The 22,503-nt window shown below is 39.7% G+C and overlaps 1 protein-coding gene across 2 annotated transcripts in view; it reads left to right on the forward strand.

The window, feature by feature from the left end:
* Positions 1-22,503, forward strand: part of PARN (poly(A)-specific ribonuclease) — a 181,235-nt gene that overhangs the window by 38,883 nt on the left and 119,849 nt on the right. For both annotated transcript variants that reach the window (XM_037067778.1, XM_037067779.1), the window contains exons 17-18: positions 3,012-3,122; positions 3,431-3,500. In XM_037067778.1, the coding sequence (XP_036923673.1) occupies positions 3,012-3,122; positions 3,431-3,500 (181 nt within the window). The remainder of the gene's footprint in view (positions 1-3,011; positions 3,123-3,430; positions 3,501-22,503) is intronic.

Below are 22,503 nucleotides of genomic sequence, written 5' to 3' on the forward strand. Positions count from 1 at the left end.
CAGAACAGGAAACCCAGAAATAAACCCACACTTTTATGGTCAATTAATATTTGACAAAGGAGGTAAGAACATCAAATGGGGTAAAGACAGTCTATTTTATAACTGGTGTTGGGAAAACTGGACAGATACATGTGAAAAATGCAATTAGATCACCACCTGGCACCATATACAAGGATAAACTCAACATGGATTAAAGACTTAAGTGTAAGACTCAAGACCATGAAACTCCTAGGAGACTCAAAACCATAAAACATAAGCAGTGAAATCCCGAACATTTCCCTTAGCAATACTTTTTTTCTGATATATCACCTGAAGAAAGGGAAACAAAAAAGTAAACAACTGGGACTACATCAAACTAAAATGTTTTTGCACAGCAAAGGAAATCAGTGATACATCTGGTAAGGTTAATGTCCAAAGTTTATACAGAACTCATAAACCTCAATACCAAAACAAACAAACAAACAATCCAATTAAAAAATGGACAGAGGACTTGAATAGACTTCTCCAAAGAGGCTGTACTGATGGCCAATAGACATGTGAAAAGATGCTCGACATTACTAGTCATCAGGAAAATATCTAATTAAAACCACAGTGAGATATCACTTCCCACCTGTCAGGATGGCTGTCATCAATAAATCAACAAAGAAGTATGATGGGAATGCAGATTTGTGCAGGTACTATGGAAAACAGTGTGGAGGATCCTCAGAAAATTAAAAATGGAACTATCTTGTGACCCAGAGTTTTGCTTCTGTGTATATACATCCCAAGAAACCCAAAACAGTAACTTGAAAGAATAGATGCTCCTCTACGTTCATTGCAAGTGTTATTTAATAATAACCAGTATCTGGAAGGAACTCAAGTGCCCACCAGTAGATGAGTGGATAAAAAAGCTGTGGCACACATATATGATGGAATATTCCTTAACCATAAAAAACAGTGAAATCTTACCATTTGTGAAAGCATGGATGTACCTGAGGGGTATTGTGCTAAGTGAAATAAGTCAGAGAAAGACAAATACATGATTTCACTTATATGTGGATTTATTTATTTATAGAGATTTTATTTATTTTTAGAGAGGAGAAGGGAGGGAGAAAGAGGGAGAGAAAAAAATAACATACCGGTTACCTCTCGGACACCCTGTATTGGGGACCTGGTCTGCAACCCAGGCATGTGCCCTGACTGGGAATCCAACTGGTGACCCTTTGGGTTGCAGACCGGTGGTCAATCCACTGAGCCATACCAGCCAGCAGTATATTGGGATTTTAAAAAGTAAACAAAACAGAAACAGACTCACAGATACAGAGACCAGACTGAGGGGTAGTTACAAAATAGTCCCAGGGATGTAAAGAACAGCAAGGGGCAGAGGTTGGTGGTCAGTGGTCATAGCCAGTCCTTGCAGTTCAAGGCCTGGGTAAATTACTCCCATTGACCTGCCAACAGTAATCAAGGCTCAACTGCCAAGAGGAGGGTGTACTTAGCCCACACAAAGGGTGCACCTCGAGTACCCAGGTTGGGTGATAGGGGAGGCTGTGCCACTGGACCCTACAGGACACCTACTACATCAAGATGAGAGGTCACAGCAACTTTACTTCAAACAAACACAAAGGCTGCCAAAATGAGGAGATAAAGAAAAATGGCCCAGATGAAAGAACAGGTCAAAACTCCAGAAAAAGAACTAGACAAAATGGAGGTAAGCAATCTATCAGATACAGAGTTCAAAATATTGATCATAAGGATGCTTAAGCAACTTAGGACCTCAAGAACATAAAAAGATCCTGTCAGAAATGAAGGACACAATAATTGGAATAAAGAACAATTTATAGGGAAACAACAGTGGAATTGATGAAACCAAGTCAAATCAATGATTTGGAACATGAGGAACTAAAAAACAACCTATCAGACAACAAAAAGAAAAAAATAAATAAAAAGAACCAGATAGTGTAAGCAGCCTCTGAGACAACTTCAAGTGTTTCAACATTCGCATCATAGGGGTGCCAGAAGGAGAAGAGAAAGCAAGAAATTGGAAATCTATTTGAAAAAGTAATGAAAGAAAACTTCCCTGATTTGGTGAAGGAAATAGATGAGAAGTTCAGGAAGTACAGAGAGTCCCAAATAAGATGGAAGCAAAGAGGCCCACTCCAAGACACATCATAATTAAAATGCCAAAGGTTAGAGATAAAGAGAGATTTTTAAAAGCAGCAAGGAACAAGCAGTTAGTTACCTACCTGGGAGTTCCCATATGACTGTCAGCTGATGTCTGTAAAGAAACTTGGCTAGGCTAGAAATGATTCACAAGAAATATGCAGAGAGGTGGAAAGCAGGGACCTACAGTCAAGACTGCTCTACCCAGCAAAGATATCATTTGGAATTGAAGGGCAGATAAAGAGCTTTCCAGACTAGCAAGATCTTGAGTTCATCATCGCCAAATCATTATTATTTGAAGTGTTAAAGGAACTTAAGAAAAAGATGAAGATCAAAACTGTGACTAAGTAAATGACAATAAATACTTCTCTATCAACAATGGAATCTAGAAAACAAACAAACCAGGAGAACAGAGGCAGAATCATGGATATGGAGAGCATTTTGATGGTTGCCAGATGAGAGAGTAGTTGTCGGGGAATGGATGAAGAGGTGAGGGGATTAAGAAGTGCAAATAGGCAGTTACGGAATAACCGTGGGGATATAAAGTACAGTGTAGGAAATAGAGTAGCCAAAGAACTTACATGCATGACCCCATGGATATGAACAATGGTGTGAGAATTGCCTGGCAAGTGGAGGGTGCTGGGTGGAGATGGGGGTAAAGAAGGAATAATTGAGATGTAATAGTATAATCAATAAAATATAGTTAACAAAGTAAGTGGAAATTTAAAAAATTACAGTTTTAAATGCTTATTTAGGATATTCCTATAGCACATACTAAATACAATTTGGATTTGGTAGGGCAGTATACTTACCTGTCTTTATGATTTATGATGTCTTTAGTAAAACTTTTTTTTCTTTTTTCTCTTTAGAAAGTGCAGAAGGTTTTCCAAGTTATGACACGGCTTCTGAACAGCTCCATGAGGCAGGCTATGATGCTTATATCACAGGATTGTGTTTCATCTCCATGACAAACTACCTAGGTACTCACTGTATATGTGTCTATCAAACATCAAGGTTTGAGGGGATCTTACCATGTCTACTATTTCCCTGGGTTCCACTCACCCAGTTAAAAGTGGGAGGGGTTGGAGTTGGAGATTGGAGTGGAGGGGATGGAGAGTACAGAAAGAGGAACCATTGACTTGTACTGATTGGATAGGACTTGGCCCACATGAGTACCTTTTACCCTTGCTGACCCATACTGTTGACTTAAATGTATTTTTTCCTGAACTTTGAGGCTTTGTCAACTTGCCTGTATATGTAATACTAGTGCTTTTTCTTTTTTAATTAGGTTCATTTCTTAGTCCTCCAAAAATTCATGTGTCTGCCAGATCAAAACTTATTGAACCTTTTATTAACAAGTAAGTAATCAGTGGGTCCCAAAACCCGTTCTTTCATTATGGAATACCCTGGTGTCTGGAATGTCAATTAAGGATGACTGGGAGATACAGTGCATTTTTAGATGAAATATTTCTCATCTCTAGTGACTGAGATATTTTTTGAAGATAGAAATTGACTTTTTGGAAAAGAATTTATTAAATATATTACCAAAAAAAGGAAGGAAAGAAGACACTGCCAATGATAGATAGTGCATTGCTTCTAAGACAAAGAACTGATGATTTGCATTTTAATTGCCTGCAAGGGAGAATGTGTGGGTGTGCACTCACTCACAGTTAGACCTAACTCAGGCCTAACAAACTTTACATGTGAGACTATTTTTACATTTGTATTGTTATCTGACTAAATATGGTTTCTAAGAAGATGGTGGTTATACAAATGGCTTTTGAGATAACCTATGGAGGTTTGGTTTTCATTGCATCCTGAGCCCTCATCTGAATAGATCTAGTGAAGTACAAACTTATTCATGTACCTTTGTTGGAAGAAGTCAGTGTGAGTTAGGGAAAAGTCTAACTTTAGAACATTTGCAAAGAATCTCAAAATTATTACTTCGAAGTGTGGTTTGTGCTTTCTTGGCACAGTTGCGGAAAAAGTTACGGTTGTACTCCTCAAGCAGGCCACAGTTTGGCTCTGTGCCAGAGCTCTAAACCTTCAGCTTTACTCGTGCTCTCTTAGCAGGGTGGGGTTCTGGAGATTCTGGGTGAGCCAGAGAGAACAAGGCATCTCACAGTGGTCACCACCACTAGGAGGAAGAATTATGTTGGTGTTGGGTTGGTTGCATCATTTCCTTACGTTCTGTGCAGCAGTTTACAATTCTGTTAGTACTTTACTGGGTAAGAATACTGTCTCTCCTCAGGATGTCTGTATAAATACTAGAATCAACGTGTTTGTGTTTGGGTGACATGCTGCAGAGACAGTAATTCCAAACATCTGGATTGTGACAGGTTTATTTATTTTTTAACATATTTTATTGATTTTGCTGTTGCAGTTGTCCCAAATTTTCCCCCAATCCCCCCCTCCGCCTGGTTGCTTATCTCCATTTCATTTAGTTCTTTTCTTTGAGTTTTGTTCTGTTGTTTCATTTCATCCATATTTCTTTGTCTCCTCAATTTGGTAGCCTCCCTGTGTTTGTTTCTATGTATTAGGTAGAGCTGCTTTGACTCCATGTTTTAGTAATGTGGCTTATTGTAGAAAAAGCACCTATCTGGATGAATGTGGCTTCTTTAAGTCTTTGGTTGTTGGACTTCCATATAGCTCAATTTATTGACAAATCTGGATGATGTTTGTTTTGCAGTTTAGTTGTAATTTTTGCTGTGGTTGTGTTGGGAGGCAAAGTGTGTTTATCTATGCATCCATCTTGGCAGGAAGTTTCTTAATTTGCCTGTGGCCAGCCAGGTAGTACAGATGGTGGCCCCTTGCACCCACCGTGCCACTGAGACAGGTTTAGAATTGGTGTAGTCTCAGGAAATTTTATCATGCTGTGGCTTATTTTTTTAAGCTTTGTTCTTTTCTATGGAAGTTCAGAAGTAAATGTCTTTGATTTTTTTCAGATGTCTTTCAGAGTGGACTAGGTAGGCAATCATGTAGTATTTACTAAAAATTAAAGTTGAATTTTTCTTCATGGGAAATTAATTTTGCTCACAGTTGAGTTCTTGCCATGTATCCAAATCTTGCTAAACAGATATAGCAGGATTTCCTAGCTCCTAATGCTTATTTTGGGACCAGTGCTTAGTTTGTAAATTTTTGGAATGGCAGCTTAGGTCATAGATCATGGAACCGACTGATGACACTAAATGGTTCATGGTTATTGGACCATGGTTATTCCTTACATTTTTATATGCATGAAGTCAACTTTATAGTTCAACAATATCTTTCGACTGGAAGATGTTTACTTGTTTGTAAATATGGAAAACGGTGATCATATTCTCCATTATAAAATCAGGCGATAAATACAGACTGTTAGATACAGGAAGCGCCTATTCTATCAGTAATCTATGTGAAACATGAAGAGCACTCAGATAAGCTTTGATTAGAAAGCTTAACTGAGATTTTATGTATTTCTAGATCAATTTAATACTGCTAATAATCAGCAAGACTGTTTTTCAAGAGAACTGGATGGTAAACACATAGCTTCATTTTAAATTGGGACATGTGTCCAATCAAATTTTTTTTCTGAAACCTAAATACATACCAAAAATAGGTGAGACAGGAATCCTCTTGTCACAATGCACTGAAAATTCTTGTCTAATTTGATTCTTTTGCTCTTATTTTTCCTCATGNGCTGTATGTGGGGGCGGGGTCAAAGAGGGACTCTGGCGTCCTGTCTGCCGCCTGCCGCCCTGGCCCTCACCGGTGCCAAAGGGCAACTAAGTCGCTGAGTTGTGACGCTGTATGTGGGGGCGGGGTCAAAGAGGGACTATGGCATCCTGTCCGCCGCCTGCCGCCACGGCCCTCACCAGTGCCGCAGTTGCTGCCATCACCGGGCCCACGCGTTTCGTCCCACTGCATGCGAGTGTGCCACCGCTGTCAGCCCTCGCCCCCTGGGGCCTGCGTGGTCTGTCTCACTGTGCACGAATATGCGCCCGAGGTCTGTCCCGCACCCCAGCGGGTTCCCGTCTGCCTGCGCGCCTGGGTCGGGGATCTTTCCTGCCCGACCCTGCTCGCTGCTGGCTCTGCCCCTCTTACCGTCCCCCGTTGAACGGTTAGATGTAGTCGGACTTCCGTATAATTCAATTTTCTGTCTTTTGGTTGTGTCTTTGTTTCTCCAAACCTTTGTTGTATTCAAACTTGGTTGTGGGAGAAGGCACAGTGTTTCCACCTATGCCTCCATCTTGGCGGAAGTCCTGAAAATTCTTGTCTAATTTGATTCTTTTGCTCTTATTTTTCCTCATGTATGAAGGAAGAATATTTTCTTAATCTTTGAAGGAAAAATAACTCCAGAAGGATGTGAAATGTAAAATAAGAACTGTTTTTATTATTCTGTATTGTAATAACTTGGTCAAGTACAGTCATCCATTCTTAGTGCTTACAGAAAGTGGGAAAAGCAGTTGCTTCTTTTGACATCATTCTGTGTTAATATTGATGTTATTCTTATGTGCAGGTTTGATTTATGACATTTTTTCAGGATTACCCTTAAATAAAAACATTTAACAATTGCCATAAACATTATCTCAAGTGATTGATTTTAGAAAAATATGTTAACTTTTCTGAGGATTTATATATTTTGGCACCAGGCTTTTCTCACTGTACCTCACCTAAATATGCATAGTCCTAATAACATCAATTTGGAAGGGCATTGAACTGTTCACATATGCAACTAATATTTTGTTTTCTTGTCACCAGACTTACGTTTAAAAACTAAAACTCAAGGGAAAGTAGCTACCTATTTCCACGTATTCTATATTAGCATTTGACTGTATTAGGTATATTTTGGGGAGCTTTACTGAGTCAACTACTGAGAAGATCCCTGGATAGCTGGTATTTGTGCAGTATGCAAAGACTGAATGTAATATAAGGTGCATTCTGACCCATAATTGTCTACAAGAATGTTCCATGACAGTTTTGCATGGTGCCATTTTGTCTCTTTTGTAGCCTGGGCACCTCCCATATTTCTCTTTACTTTGTTGGAATCAGAATGAAAGTCAGAAGAGAGCTGAGTGACCAAAATCGGGATCAGACCACTGCTAATGACAAGCTGTGTGGAATGTGCTCTTTGTTTGTGTTGAATGCTCTCTGGTCAGGAAATGATTTATGTTTTTTTAATAACCTTGGTCAGTTTTAATCAATGCGTGGAAAACCAGACTTAGAGAAGATCCTTTGGTTAAATCCTTTTAGGCCAGGAAGAGCTAAAAATACTCTCTGCTTTTACTTTTTATTGTACCATAGAAAGCACAAACTCCAAGTTTTGCCTTCTGTTTTATTAACAATGTGCTTCTTTCTGCAAGATACCTTGAACTCTTATGGATAACCTTTTATGAAGGTTTTTTTTTGAAGGTTGTTTTTCCTTTACCTCAGTTCTTAGAAAATAAGTGAGTAAGTCTCTAATTTTGGCTATTCTCTCTATATAATGGAATTAAAAGGAAAGAATCGCCTGCAGTTTACAGTACATATAGGGTGGTCCCCTTGTTCTTGACACAAGTATTCTAAATCTGAACAGGATTCCTATAGAAAACGAGGTCTTTGCGGGGTGATTCTACCATATGTTGTTTCTAAGCTGCAGATGAAGAGATGAGGAGTGATCTGCTCTTGGGTAAATTGTTTCCTTCTTTGTGAAATGGGGATAGTGCTGCTCACCTCTTACAGAGGTTGTAAAGGTAGTGTGCAATACGAAAGGACTTTGATTGTTCTTAGAACTTAGTAGGTGTCTGGTATACATTGTTTTCTTGTCTTGAAATATAAGAGAATTTAATGGGCTAGGAGATTCAAAAAAAGTAAATGTGGTAGCAGAATGTGTTTGATGTTTTAGTACAATGATGATACAGAAGAAAATTTATCAGGTGCATACAAAATGATAATACAGTCACAGCAGATGTGAAGTGTTCACTTTTGCTTATACCTACCTTTTAAGTGTTTGCTTATGAAAAAATCAGATGGTGAAGTGACCCAGATTGGTACATAGTGGAAGCAAGGTTGCTTTGATTTGGAGCATTTAAAAGTATTGTTGTTCAAATGAATACAACGATTTATGGAAGCTGGTATAGTTATATGTAACTGTCATAAGTATAGAGAGAAGAGGAGCCATTATGGTGACTAAGATAAAGCACACTAGTGTTTCTCCCCCTTTTCTCAATGGAAAGCAGTCACGTGCTGGCAGCAAGTTGTTTTTGTAATATGCATGTGCTTCGTATTTAACACGAGAGAGATTTTAAGATGAAGGATTATAGGAAGAAAATACTGAATATCAGGGCTGTATAGTTAGTTGTTTCTCTGTGTCCAAGGCGGATTGGTTCTAGGATTCCCCGCAAATACCAAAATCCAGGAATACTCAAGTTCCTCATATAAAAATGGTGTAGTATTTGGGTAAAACCTACACACATTCTCTTGTATACTTTAGGTCACCTCTAGATTACTTACTATATCTAATACAATGAAAGTACTGTGTAAATAATTGTTATATTGTATTGTTTAGGGTATAATGACAAGAAAGAGTCTGTATAGTAGGCCTGACCACATAGTACACGTCAGCAACAGTATAACATTTAAACATTCTGTTTGTAGTTGTTGAATCTGCAGAAGGCCAATTGCACCTCCTTCCTTCCCAGCTTTTTCACTGATAATGGACAAAGCAACTCTTACTAGCTCCATTTACTATTAACATGCTATTCATGCTTCAGTGCGTGGTACGCCAGACCACATGACAGGTTGGTAGCTGGTTGTCAGTAGGCCACATGTCTGGAAGTACAGACTGCTTGTCTTTCAGGAGGGGGGTGCCTGATCATCTGCAAGGTGGCTCTTACCGGACCTTCTCTTGTCCTACCTGCCCCTCCTCACAGGAGCAGAAGGTACTGGAATAATGAGAGGACAAGGCCAATCTGTTCTGATTCCCAGAGTTTGCTGTTGGTTTTTAGCATCCTGGATGATGAATTGAATGTGTCTTTACTGAGATATAAATTGTCTTTTTTTTAAAAAGATTTATTTATTTATTTTTAGACAGAAGGGAAGGGAGGGAGAGAAACACCAGTGTATGGTTGCCTCTTGCATGCCCCCAACTGGGGACCTTGCCTGCAACCCAGGCTTGTGCCCTGACTGGGAATCCAACTGGTGACCCTTTGGTTTGCAGGCCACCACTCAATCCACTGAGCCACACCAGTCAGGACAACTGTACTGTTTTGTGAGAGTAACCATCCCTCCCATCCATGAGACTTCCAAACTCCCAATATAAGCAAGAGCTATAACTATTGTGCTATTGATAAGGCATAGCTGTGTGTATCACAACCATAATTGGTTTCCACTTGCACTTAAAATTTAAAAACAATTTGATCAGTTTATTCAGTAGAATTGCTTTATTTTAGGATATTGTGTAGTGTAAAACAGCTGTGGTTGCTGGTGGTCCCGGGGGTCAGGTACCTGGATTTGAATCCCAGCTCCACTCATACCTGTGCAATTTTGGGCACATTACTTACCCTCTCTGTGCCTCAGCTTCCTTATATGTAATTAAGAATATTAGTGCCATTTGATAGGGCTATTGTGAGGGTGAAATGGGGGAACGTATATAAAATGCATTGTCATTGCTGCTACTGCTGTGAGGGTGTTTATACTTTGAAGATGTGCTTCTCAGACCAGATGCTGGAATCAAAGGGAGAGCTTTTTGCTTTCATAGAAGATAGATGATAATGGTACCTTTTGTACTGGACATACCCTCCTATAAGGCAGGTTTTGTGGTCGCAGGTTTCGTAGTCAATTATAAGCCTCAATCAGAAAAGGGAGGAAGGGCAGGAAAAGCCACTTGTAACTAAATGGTGTTCAGGGAGAAGAGTTGAATGTATTGTCTTTTTTTGTCTGTTGTTTTTCCCCCTTTGAGGCATATAATTATTTCTCAGTCTTTGTGCTGTGTGGCAATTTCAGCTGTAGATTTTTATTGAGAGAAGACGGTAAGGAGATAGCATTTACTAGTGACCTTCTGGGAGCTGTTTCTTTTTCATTTTTAATAACTTTATTGGGCTATAAATTCACATACCATACAATTCACCCATTTAAAGTATATAGTGGTTTTTAGTATGTAATATTAATTTTTAAAAGAGTTTTATTTATTTATTTTTAGAGAGAGGAAAAGGGAGGGAGAAAGAGAGGAGAGAAACATTACTACGGGAGAGAAACATTGGTTGCCTCTCGCCCTGACCAGGAACTGAACCTGCAACCCGGGGCTTATGCCATGATTGGGAATTGAACCAGTGACATTTTGCTTTGAGGGATGATGCCCAACCATCTGATCCACACCAGTTTTAGCAGTATTATTAACCTTTTAAAAAGTCGGTAAAATACATGTAACATAATTTATCCAAATAATTTTTAAGTGTACAATTTATTGGCATTGATTACACTCACAATGTTTTGCAGCCATCACCACTATTTCCAGAATGTTTTCCTCAACCCAAACAGAAACTCCATAACCATCAAGTAGTAACTCCCCATTTCTCCCTGGCCTCAGCCCTGGCAACTGCTAATGTCTACTTTACTGTTTCTATAAATTTGTCTTTTTGGAAGCTGTTTCTTTTATTCTTTCTTTAAAAAAATCATTGAATTAATTTCCATTACATAGGTTAATGTAATCAAGTTATATAGGTTTCAAGTGTGTGATTCCATAATACACTGTCTGTATATTGTATTGTGTGTTTACCACCCAGGTTGAGTCTCCTGTTACCATTTCTCTTCCCTTTACCTTCTTCTACCTGCTTCCACCCCCAGTCCCTCAGTAATCACCATACTGTTGTCTTTGTCTATGAGCTTTTCATTATTTTTTGCTTAGTTACTTGATCTATTTCACCCCCCCCTTCAGACAGCGTAGTCTGTTCTCCATATCTGTGAGTCTGTTTCTATTTTGTTTGTTTATTTTGCTCATTAGATTCCACATATAAGTGAAATATGGTATTTGTCTTTCTCTGACTGATTTATTTCACTTAGCAGAATGTTCTCCAGGTCTATCCATGTGTTGTAAAGGGTAAAATTTCCTTCTTTATTTTTTTCAGTATATTTTATTGACTATGCCATTATAGTTGTCCCATTTTTAAATTTTATTTATTTTTAGAGAGAGGGGAAGGGAAGGAGAAAGAGTGGGAGAGAAGCATCAGTGTGTGGTTGCCTCTCATGTGTCCCCTACTGGGGACCTGGCCTGCAACCCAGGCATGTGCCCTGGCTGTGAATCGAATCAGTGACCTTTTGGTTCACAGGCTGGCATGCATTCCACTGAGCCACACCAGCCAGGGCATGTTTCCAGGTAACTTTGATTTCTTATTTGATCTCATTGTTGGCTCATTTGTTTAGTAACATGTTATTTAGCCTCTATGTATTTGTGTGTTTTTCAGGTTTTTCTTTTTGTAACTGATCTCTAGTTTCATACCATTGTGGTTAGAGAAAATGCTTAATATGATTTAAGTCCTTTTGAATTTATTAAGACTTGTTTTGTGTTCTAATGTGTTCTATCCTAGGGAATGTTTCCTGTTCACTTCAAAAGAATGTATATTCTGCTGCTTTGGGGTGAAATCTCTGAAAATATCAATTAAATCTCTTTGGTCTAGTGTTTCGTTTACAGCTGCTGTTTCCTTGTTGATTTTCTGGTCTGGAGGATATGTCTATTTATGTCAGTGGGGTGTTAAAAATTCCCTACTGTGATTGTATTACTGTTGGTCTTTCCCTTTATGTCTATCAAGGTTTGCTTTATAGGTTTAGGTGCTTTTATGTTGGGTGCATATATGTTTACAAGGGTTATATCTATCTGGATTGATCCCTTGTGCATTATATAATTATCTCTTGTTATGGGCTTTGTCTTGAAGTTTATTTTGTGTTATATAAGTATTGCTGTCCCATGAGCTGTTTCTGAACAACTCATTGCTTCAGTGAGAATTTAATCTATTAAACTTAACTGATATATTGCAAACACCTGGAGCATTTTTCTTTTTAATCTGTATTGCTGTCTCATATTTAGATCACTTCTTGGCCACATCAACCTTGAGATATGTGGATGTGAAGTGCAGCTTCCTCCACTGAGGTTTGCTCATGAACTAGGTAGCAGGGGCAGGATGAAAAGAGCAGAGGCCTCAGGGTGGGCCAGTTTGGTTCATATCCCACCACTTGGGCAGGACATTAGTCCTTTCTGAGGCTTGGTTTCTACATCTGAGAAATGGAGATAATAAATGTTCACCTTGTAGGGTTGCTCTGAGGTTGCAGAGTCACATCACTGATAAGGCTGCTTAGTACAGTGTGTGGTGTGTAGTAGGGGTACAGAGTGTAGCTGGTACTGGGCCTTTCACCACAGTGAACTTTCAAGAAAATAACATGAATCTAGTTTTTCCTGGTATTGGGGGCAGTGGAAAATAAACAGCACAGGGCTGTGTGTACCTGGCTGAGTATCCTTGGGTGGCAGTCTCTCTGTGGTGGTAGGAATATAGAGGCAGGAATGCATGTTGCCAGTAAAATCTTTTTTAGAGAGAGCAGCAACCTAGAAGTCCTCTTAAGAAAACACTTTATAACTCTGTTTGTACCTTACTTTTTAAAGATTTTATTTATTTATTTTTAGAGAGGGTAAGAAGGGAGAAAGAAGGAGAGAAACATCCAATGTGTAGTTGCCTCTTGTGTGCCCCCTACTGGGCATCTGGCCGGCAACCCAGGCATATGCTCTGATTGGGAATCAAAGTGGTGAGCCTTTGTTTTGTAGGCTGGCACTCAGTCCACTGAGCCACAGTAGCCATGGCATGTATCTTTTTCTTTTTTATCCTCACCCTAGGACATTTTTTCATTGCTTTTTAGAGTGAGAGGAAGGGAGAGAGAGAAACATCGATGTGAGAGAGGAACATTGATTGGTTCTCCTCTCGATGCACCTCCACCAGGGATTGAACCCGCAATCCGGATATGTTCCCTGATTGGGAATTGAACCTGTGACCCTTCAGTGTATGGGACCAACTGAGCCACACTGGCCAGGGCTGTCTTTGTATCTTTATTAAACAGGTCTTGCCCTGGCTGGGTGGGTCAGTTGGTTGGAGTGTTGTCCTGTATACCAAAAAAAAAAAAAAAAACCATTTTGGGTTCAGTTTCTGGTCAGGGCACATGCCTAGAGTGCATGTTCCATCCCCTATTGGGGTATACAAGGAAGGCAGCTGACCATTGTTTTTCTCTCACATGGATGTTTCTCCCTCTCTCTCCCTTCTTCTCTCTCTAAAATCAATAAACTTATCCTGGGGTGAGGATTAAAACAAAAAAAGAAAAACAGGTCTTGGTGAGGTTGGGTTGCGAATTGTGAATCAGGAGACAGTGTGCCCTGTTCGTTGGTCTCAAGTGTCTGTTGAGCTTTATGATGGTGGTAAGGCTGTGTCATTTGTGAGGCCTCTGATGATGGCCCCTTCCATTTGCCACCAGGAGCAGCTGTGTCTTGCACATCTCTCTCCCCTGGAGCCCCTGCTGATGCCAGGACCAAGGAGGTCAGGGGAGGCAGGGTGGAAACAAGTAGTAACATTGGTGAATGTAGGACCCTTCCTGTCCAACGGATACCTTTCCCAAGAATTTGTTGGTAGTTATCCTTGACTTTTGTATTAATGGTACTTGAGTAAAGGAGTGATGTCCTCTGCCCTCTAGCTTCTACCAAAGATGGATATTGAACCAGGGAAAGGGAACATAGGGAGCATAGCTCATCACTCATCCTCACCTGGTAAGAAGCAGGCTATGATGCTATTGTGGACATTGCTTTTTAATTATAACGAGCCTATAAAGGAGTAAGTCTTTCAATAAAAACAGACCATTTTCCAGATTGTGCAAACTTTGGAATCAGGTACCATGGGAAGTAAAATCTCGTCATTAAAAATGCATGGAGCAGCCTCCCAAATTCCAGAAGGGCTTGAAGCCGGTTTCTTCCTAGTTTACAGATGTATTTTTCCCTAGTACACGAGATGTATGTTATCCTCACACACATTAATCAAAACCCTTTATGTTGCCCCAAGTCATGTTCATTTCATCCTGGGATCCCAGATTACTAGTAGGGTGGAAATGCTCTCCAGAATTAGCTTGGTTTGATCACATGGAAAGTTCTTAGTATGCTGATTTGCATAAAGGTAAAAGATAGGTGAGTCTAGGTAGGGCACATTAAGGTATTCTAAAGCCTTTTGTCTGTTTTTTAGGACTGGGAACTAGTGCTTGTTTCCATGACTCCTTCAGGGAAAGGGGGTGCTTGCTTTAAGCTGATATTAACTTTTCTAATTTCTACCTTGCAATCTTGATTTCCATATTTATCAGATAAACTGCCTAGGTGGCTTTATCAAAAGGCTGCTTTTTAAAGAAACCTTAAAAGGCACCCATCTCACAAACTTCTACTTGGCATGCTAACCCTGTGGTTCTGCAGGGGCTAGCCACATGCTGAGCTCTTTTAGTCTTTTATTTGCTCTGGTTACTTTATAGTATACTCTGGTTAATAACTTGTTTATCACTATGATAAACAAGTAATTTGTTTAGGTAAAAAAAATCAACCCCAGGGTATATATTTAAAAGCTTGCCTCCTCCATAGTGGGGTATTCGTTTCCTATGACTACTATAACAAATCACCACAAAGTTGGTGGCTTAAAACAACAAAAATTTATTCTTTCGTAGTTCTAGAGTCCAGAAATTTGAAATCAAGTCTAGTTAGGGCTGTGTGTTCCTCCCAGGGGGAAAATATGTGTCTTGCCTCCTCCAGCTTCTGGTGACTATTGGCATTCCTTGCCTTGTGGCCACACCATGCCAACCTCTCCCTCCGTGGTCACAGTGCCTCCTCTTCTCTGTCTTGTCCTCTCTCTTTTTCTTCTTATAAGGACACTTGTCATGGTACTTAATTAGGGCCAAATTGGATAGTGTAAGATACTATTCTCATGTGAAGACTCTTAATTTTTTTGTCCTCACCCAAGGATACGCTTATTTATTTATTTTTAGAGAGGGGGAAAAGGGAGGCAGAAAGAGAGGGAGAGAAACATTGATGTGAGAGAAACATTGGTTGTTTCTCGTATGTGCCCCAACCAGGACCGAACTGATAACCCAGGCACGTGCCCTGACCAGGAATCAAACCTGTGATCTTTTGGCTTATGGGGTGATGCTCCAACCAACTGGGGCACACTGGCTAGGGCTGAAGACTCTTAATTATTAGTTACATCTACTAAAGCCTTTTTCCCTAATAAGGCAACATTCATAGGTGCCAGGGCTTAGAATGTGGACATATCTTTTTGCAGGCCACTGTTCAGCCTATTGTAGGCAAGTTAATAGTAAAGTCAGCATTCTTAGGTATTCCTCACCATGCTTTGGCACTGAGTTGAGCGAGTAGGCGATAGTTATTTCCAAGACTATTTTTAATATATATTTTATTGATTATGCTGTTATAGCTGTCTCAGTTTTTTTCCCTTTGATCCCCTTTCCCTGGTATCCCCCCATTCCCTCCAGCAGTCCCCCCCGCCCCCATTTAGTTCATGTCCATGGGCCATGCATGTAAATTCATTGGCTTTTCCATTTCTTATATTATTCTTAACATCCCCTGTCTCTTTTGTGCCTACCAATTTATATTCCTTACTCCCTGCACGTTTTCCCCCATTCTTCCCCTCCCCCCTCCTAACTGATAACCTTCCATGTGTGATCGTCATATCTGGGTTCTGTTTCTGTTCTGCTTGTTTGCTGAGTTTGTTTTTTAGAGTCAATTGTTGATAGTTGTGAATTTGTTGCCATTTTAATGTTCTTAGTTTTGGTCTTCTTTTTCTTAAATAAGTCCCTTTAATGTTTCATGTAATAATGATTTGGTGATGATGAACTCCTTTAGCTTAATCTTGTATCTGGGAAGCACTTTTGTCTGCCCTTCCATTCTAGGTGATAGCTTTGCTGGATAGAGTAATCTAGGTTGTAGGTCCTTGCTTTTTATCACTTTGCATACTTCTTTCCAGTCCCTCTTGCCTGCAAAGTTTCTTTTGAGAAATCAGCTGAAAGTCTGATAGGAACTCCTTTGTAGGTAACTCTCTGCTTCTCTCTTGCTGCTTTTAAAGAGATTCTCTCTTTATCTTTAACCTTTGGCATTTTAATTATGGGGTGTCTTGGTGTGGTCCTCTTTGGATCCATCTTGTTTGGGACTGTCTGTGCTTCCTGAAATTGTATGTTTATTTCCTTCACCAAATTAGGGAAGTTTTCCTCTTGTTTTTCTGATTCGATTTTTTCCCATTTCTTATGTTCCAAATCATTGATTTGATTCTTGGCTTCATTCCTGCTCTCTCATTTTTTCTTTATTTCACTTAGTGTAACCTTATTTCTGCCTGAGTCTTTTTTACATTGTTCAAGTATCCAGTGAGTTCCTTGAGCATCCTGATAACCAGTGTTTTGAACTCTGCATCTGATAGGTTGCTTATCTCCATTTCATTTAATTATTTTTCTGGAGTTTTGATCTGTTCTTTCATTTGGGCCATGTTTCTTTGTCCCTCATTTTGGCAGCTTCCCTGTGTTTGTTTCTATGTGTTAGGTAGAGCTGCTTTGACTCCCTGTCAAAGGACACGCTCTTAGTAGCATGTCCTATTGTAGAAAAGCACATGGGTAAGTTGGATGGGGCAGAGCCTTGGGTAATCAACAGAGCAGGGTAACCCAAGTTGCCACTCTGTGGCTCTGTGTGCAAGAGGGCCCAGAGAAGGGACAGTGCCACTGCTTAGGCTCTGGCATTTTGTCCAGGAGGAGGCTGTCTCCCAGCACTCATCCTGATGCCTGTCACTTCAGTTTCTCCCCATATGCCACTGGTGTGCTTCCAGCTGTTGCCCTGGTGCTGAAGCCCAGAGGGAGTGAATCTGTGTAACAGCTATTGCTGAATTTACATAAAGGGCCACAACTGTTGGTGGCCCTTTAAGAGGGGACTCCTGAGAATCCTAGTTTCTTCCACTCCCTTATCTCTTACTGGTTTTTACAGCCAGAACTTATGGGGAATTTATCTTCCTGGCACTGGAACTCAGAGCTGGGTGGTCTGGTGTGGGGCTGGGGTCCCATGCTACCGAGGCATCTTAACCCCCATTTTTATCCACCTCATGTGGGTGTGGGACTGCTCACTCTGCGTCTCTCCATGTCTCTGCACCTCTCAACTCTCCTTTGCGTTTCTATCCCTCCATCCCTCCCACCTGTCTGGATGAATGTGGTTTCTTCAGTTCCTTGGTTGTCAGATTTCCATACTTCTCTGTAGTCCGACAATTCTGAGTGAAACTTGTTTTGTAGCCTAGTTGTAATTTTGATGTGGTTGTGTGAGGAGGCAAGCTGTGTTTACCTATGCCTCCCATCTTGTTCAAGATTATTTAACATTTAATTTATGTGTTTATATAATTCAGGGGTTAGTGGTATTCACTAAGAAATTTAGACTAGCTACCCCATTGAACCTCTTCCACTCTTTAGAATTTATCCCACATTATAAAGTCTCTAAAAGAGACAATTGTATAGTTAGTTGCACATTTTCTTAAGAGATGGTGCTGGTATCTTTGAAAGATTTATTTTTCTCTCAGCCTGAGCAATAATTCTAAAAGTTGTTGACTTTGACCACTGGATTGTATGTGGCTGGTTTCTGCTGACATTATACAAATTGTTGTTACAGGCCCTGCAGAAGTTGCCTCTGTATTATGCTTAATTTAACTTTTATTTGATATAATTTGATGTGGTTTATTTGGTGGAGACGGGTCAAATGAGCTGCTGGTCCCCCCCCTCCCTCTTCCTCCCTTGTTTTTAGTGGTGTATCTCTGTTTAAGAAAGGACATGAGTTGGCTTCAGAACAAGTGTCAGGTAATGCTTTTATTTGTCAAAATATCAAGTGATTAGATTGAAAATTGTATCCCCACCCCCCACCAAGTGAATTTAAAATAACTGATGGCACAGTAAGTCCCTGCTAGCCAGTGGTTGCCCTCTGATTTTACATAAGAGCTTTAGTGAGCAAAATAAATGAGCTCATTTTGAGAGAGATGTCTGCATGCTTCCTACCCTGAATGATAAAAGTAGTTTTTCATAGCACATAAATATGTATAATGCTGAGCCCTTGCATACAGGGTTCCTATGAAGTGCTTTGACTGCTATGCTCCGAAGGAAATACCAAGACCATTTGCAGGTACAGTACAACTGGTAGTCATTAAAGGTTTCAGTTTTCCTCCGGAAGGCTTGGGACTTTGAGTAAGCTACAAATTAATTCACTGCTCCAACTGTGTTGAGATTAGATTTTACTCAACATTTTTGTATTCCAGTCTTTAGTGTTATGAGAGAAGTGCAATTTTACTTGGACTTTTTTTGATAAAAGCTTTTAAAGAAATATAGCCTTGAAGAAAGTAGATGAACAAATACGAAGTTTTGCTTACTGAATGAAATACTGAGTTTCTAAGAGGTGGAATGAAGAGTTTGAGGCCTTGTGGTTTCTTCTTTTTGCTAAGGAAAGAGACCAGAATAAATACTGTTCTTCTTATTAAGAAGGGCCATAACATTAGAAATCCTTCTAGATCTTTCAGGCTTGTGTGTATGTGCACAAATCTGACATTACATAAAATAAGCCTTTGTATTGAATCAGACACCTCTATTCCCACTCAACCCTGAGGAGCATCTATTCACTACTTTTTCTGGCGGTGATCATGGTGTGTGGGGACAAGTGTGGCAGGAAAGCCTGATGCTCAGGCTGCAGCTCTTCCGGCGCTGCAATCATGTGAAGTTTGTCCTTTTGATTTGTGGCAACATATATAACTTCACCGTCTGTTCTCATTGCCTTGGAAATTCAATCTACCCATAGCTCATTCGCAGATAGCAAACTCATTTCTTGTATCTAGGCTGCGTTTATCACACAAAACTATAATTTAATCAGCCCTAAAGCATTACAAAAGATGTTTTTGAGATCTTGTATCCCAAGCTCTCTCACTTCACTTTTAAATACTAGGGCATTGGATAGTGATTCAAGACTAAAACTTGACTTGTCCCTAGATGCTCCTACCAGGACTCCAGCTCACCATTTCACATGGAGGCTTTGGACAACCTTCAGGTTAAAAGCCAGATGTGAGAGGGCTACCTCTTCCACATCGCATTGGAAAGCATGCTTCTGCAGGGGCAAAATTAAATATTTTCTTTCATTTCTGAATAGAATAATTGATTTCTTTTATACATTTGGTCATGCAGAATTTTAAAGAACTTTTGATGATCTTTTCAGTTCCCCAAGATCTGAGCCTCTTGGGCAGAGTATTTCTGAATCACCTGCTGGGATTCTTGCACGCATTTTTTAATTGTCATTTTTGTCCTTCTTCTTTTCTTGAACTGAGTTGCATAAAATGGGTTACTATTGGTGTTGCTTTTGCAATCTGATTTATTCACTGGACAACTAGGAAGTGGTTCAGATAAGCTATTGTGTCATCAAAGTGTACTTCTTAAAGCAGCCTAATATGTTTTGTGATTGCCAGAATCTCTGTGTGACACTAGTTGGTAAAGTTGGGGGTTTTGATAAAATTGGAGGTGTCTGATTCTTTGTCTGCCAGTCTTCAGTGCTGCATTAGTGGCTCAGGTTCAATTTGTGATGCTGGAGGTATTCATTTGTGGCCAATTTCAGAGACAGGTTAGACTTCTGCTAATGAGCTGCCAAGAGAACAGTATAAGTAATCTTTTTTCTTTCTTCTTAAAAATGAGAAAAATAGCTCCAGAGCAATAATTTTCCCTAATTTACCTCTTGCATAGAAACTAGTTGCTTGCTATAGTTGACCTCCTGGTTTCAGGGACTGGTAGAAGACTTACGTTATTGCTTCCTGAATTTTGAGGTAGTCCTTGGTATTGTTTTAATAGGTTTGTATTTTTCTAAGCCAAAATTGTTTGATATAAACAAACCGTTAACACTAGTACTTTTTTGGAGAAGTTGACCCAAGTCATTATTATCCAGCTGATTAATTATTCATCAATGACAATTAATCACACAGCCCTGAACATACTCTTGTTAACTCAGTGATTCTCAATCCTCATAGTTTCTTAGGCAGTAGGGTTAGGTGTGGTCCAGGGACTTGCCTTTCTATCCAGTTCCCTAGTGATGTCCCTGTTGCTTGTCTGAGGAACCACATTTGGATAAGGACTCAAGACTCCTAAGAAGTTTTATATCTGAAACGAAATTCTTTTGTGAGTAGCAAGCTTTCTTACACAGTGTAGGTCACAGCGTCATACTTCCCTGGTCAGAAAAGAATGTTAGTAGATGGCTCCTGTGAGTGCCACACAGCGTATGTTCAACAGAGGTGACTCTGGAGATAAAGGCATTTGTACACTGTGCTTTACCCTTGGATCTTTCCAGACTTGTTGGAAAGCCAAGATGAGCAGCATCACTAGTTGTATAATCATAGACCATTAAGAAAACTTGAGTTATACAGTTTATTAGGATAAAATCCTATTGTAAATCTGGCTGTTGTATCAAATGGGAATTTTAATTTTAGTCTTTGACAGAGTTACTGTCAGTACTTTAGGGAAAAAGGGGAAAAGTGCTAAAATAATATTTCATCAAAAAGCTTGTAGGACTGTGGCAAGACTCCTGCAGTCTTGAGAGTCTTTACTCAATTACAGCCATCTTGAATCTTTACTAAAATAGAAACATGTTCCATGCAAGTGTTGGTCTGAATGTCTTTTTGATATCTCCCAATGAAAGGCCTTCTGGGAAAAATTGTTCTTCAGTACAATTCACAGTGAAGGGACATCCTTTCTGCTCACCCAGTGCATTTCTCACATGTTAAAATGAAAACTGTGTAGTCCAGTGATCCATATGTGAAGTTGTTTTATCAAATCATTCAGGGAGTCTGTGTAGGCCTTTTGACAGCTAGTTTGTATGAGGCATACATACAGTGAAATGTTTTAATTTTACTTTAAAAAGACACAGGTATTACCAGAGCAGTAGCTTGCAAACAGCCCTGTGTAAAGGGATGGAAGGCCATTGGAGAGTGTACTTTGGTTCAGTTCCACAGATGCTCAGCTACAGTTTTAGAGTCCACCTCTCAGTTGCATGGCTCTCTCCAGAGGCACAGTCTGCCAAGTCACACAGAGTTGGTTTTCGTGTTCTTCCAGGGTGTGGGGCTATTCAGTTCTCTGTAAAGCCCAGACATGAAGGTGGAGGCCTAGGGGAAGAGTGTGAACAAATAGCCTCTGTATTGCTTGACAAAAGATACCTTTCTTTTTTTTTTTAAAGAAAAGGTTGTATTTATTTATTTTTAGAGAGAGGGAAAGGGAGGGACAGAGAAAGGGAGGGAGAGAAACATTGATCAGTTGCCTTTCATATGTGCCCTGTCTAGGGACCAATACCCGATCAATGGAACCAAACCAGTCAGGCCTCTTTCTTTTGGTAAATGTTTCAATTACAGTTGACATTCAATATTATTTTATATTAGTTTCAGTGTACCTCATAGTCATTGGACAATTGTATAATTTACAAAGTGATCCTCCTGATAATGCTAATACCCACCTGACATTATACATAAGCTATTGTAATATATTCCCTATGCTGTCTTTTAGATCCCCATGACTGTTTTCTAACTACCAACTTACACTTCCTAATCCCTTCACTTTTTCACCCAGTCACCTATCCTGCCTCCCATATGGCAACTCTGTATCTATAAGTTTATTTCTGTTTTGTTAATTTTGTTCTTTAGCTTCCACATATCTGAAGTAATAAGTGAAATCATATCGCATTTGTCTTTCTCTGACTTATTTCATGTAGCATAATATCCCCTAGGTCCATCCTTATTGTCCCAAGTGGTTAAGATTTCATTTTTTTTATGGTGGAGTGATGTGCCATTGTATATTTATCTAGTATCTTCTTTTTTTAAAATACATTTTATTGATTATGCCATTACAGTTCTATTTCCCCCCCTTCATTCCCCTCCCCCTGCACACCCCTCCCCTACCATTCCCCCCCTTTAGTTTATGACCACATGTCTCAAGTTCTTTAGATTCTATATTTCCCATACTATTCTTGCCCTCCCCCCTATCTGTTTTCTACCTACCATCTATGCTACTTATTTTCTGTATCTTCTCCCCCCTTCTCCTCCTCCCACTCCCCTGTTGCTAACCCTCCATGTGATCTCCATTTCTATGGTTCCGCTCCTGATCTAGCTGTCCTCTTAGTTTGCTTTTGTTTTAGGTGTGGTTGTTAATAACTGTGAGTTTGTTGTCCTTTCACTGTTCATATTTTTCATCTTCTTTTTTTTAGATAAGTCCCTTTAACATTTCATATAATAAGGGCTTGGTGATGATGAACTCCTTGAATTTGATCTTATCTGAAAAGCACTTTATCTGTCCTTCCATTCT

The sequence above is a fragment of the Sturnira hondurensis genome, unplaced genomic scaffold (assembly GCF_014824575.4).
Source record: "Sturnira hondurensis isolate 20B ecotype Veracruz unplaced genomic scaffold, ASM1482457v3 Scaffold0017394, whole genome shotgun sequence".
Lineage (NCBI taxonomy): Eukaryota > Metazoa > Chordata > Mammalia > Chiroptera > Phyllostomidae > Sturnira > Sturnira hondurensis.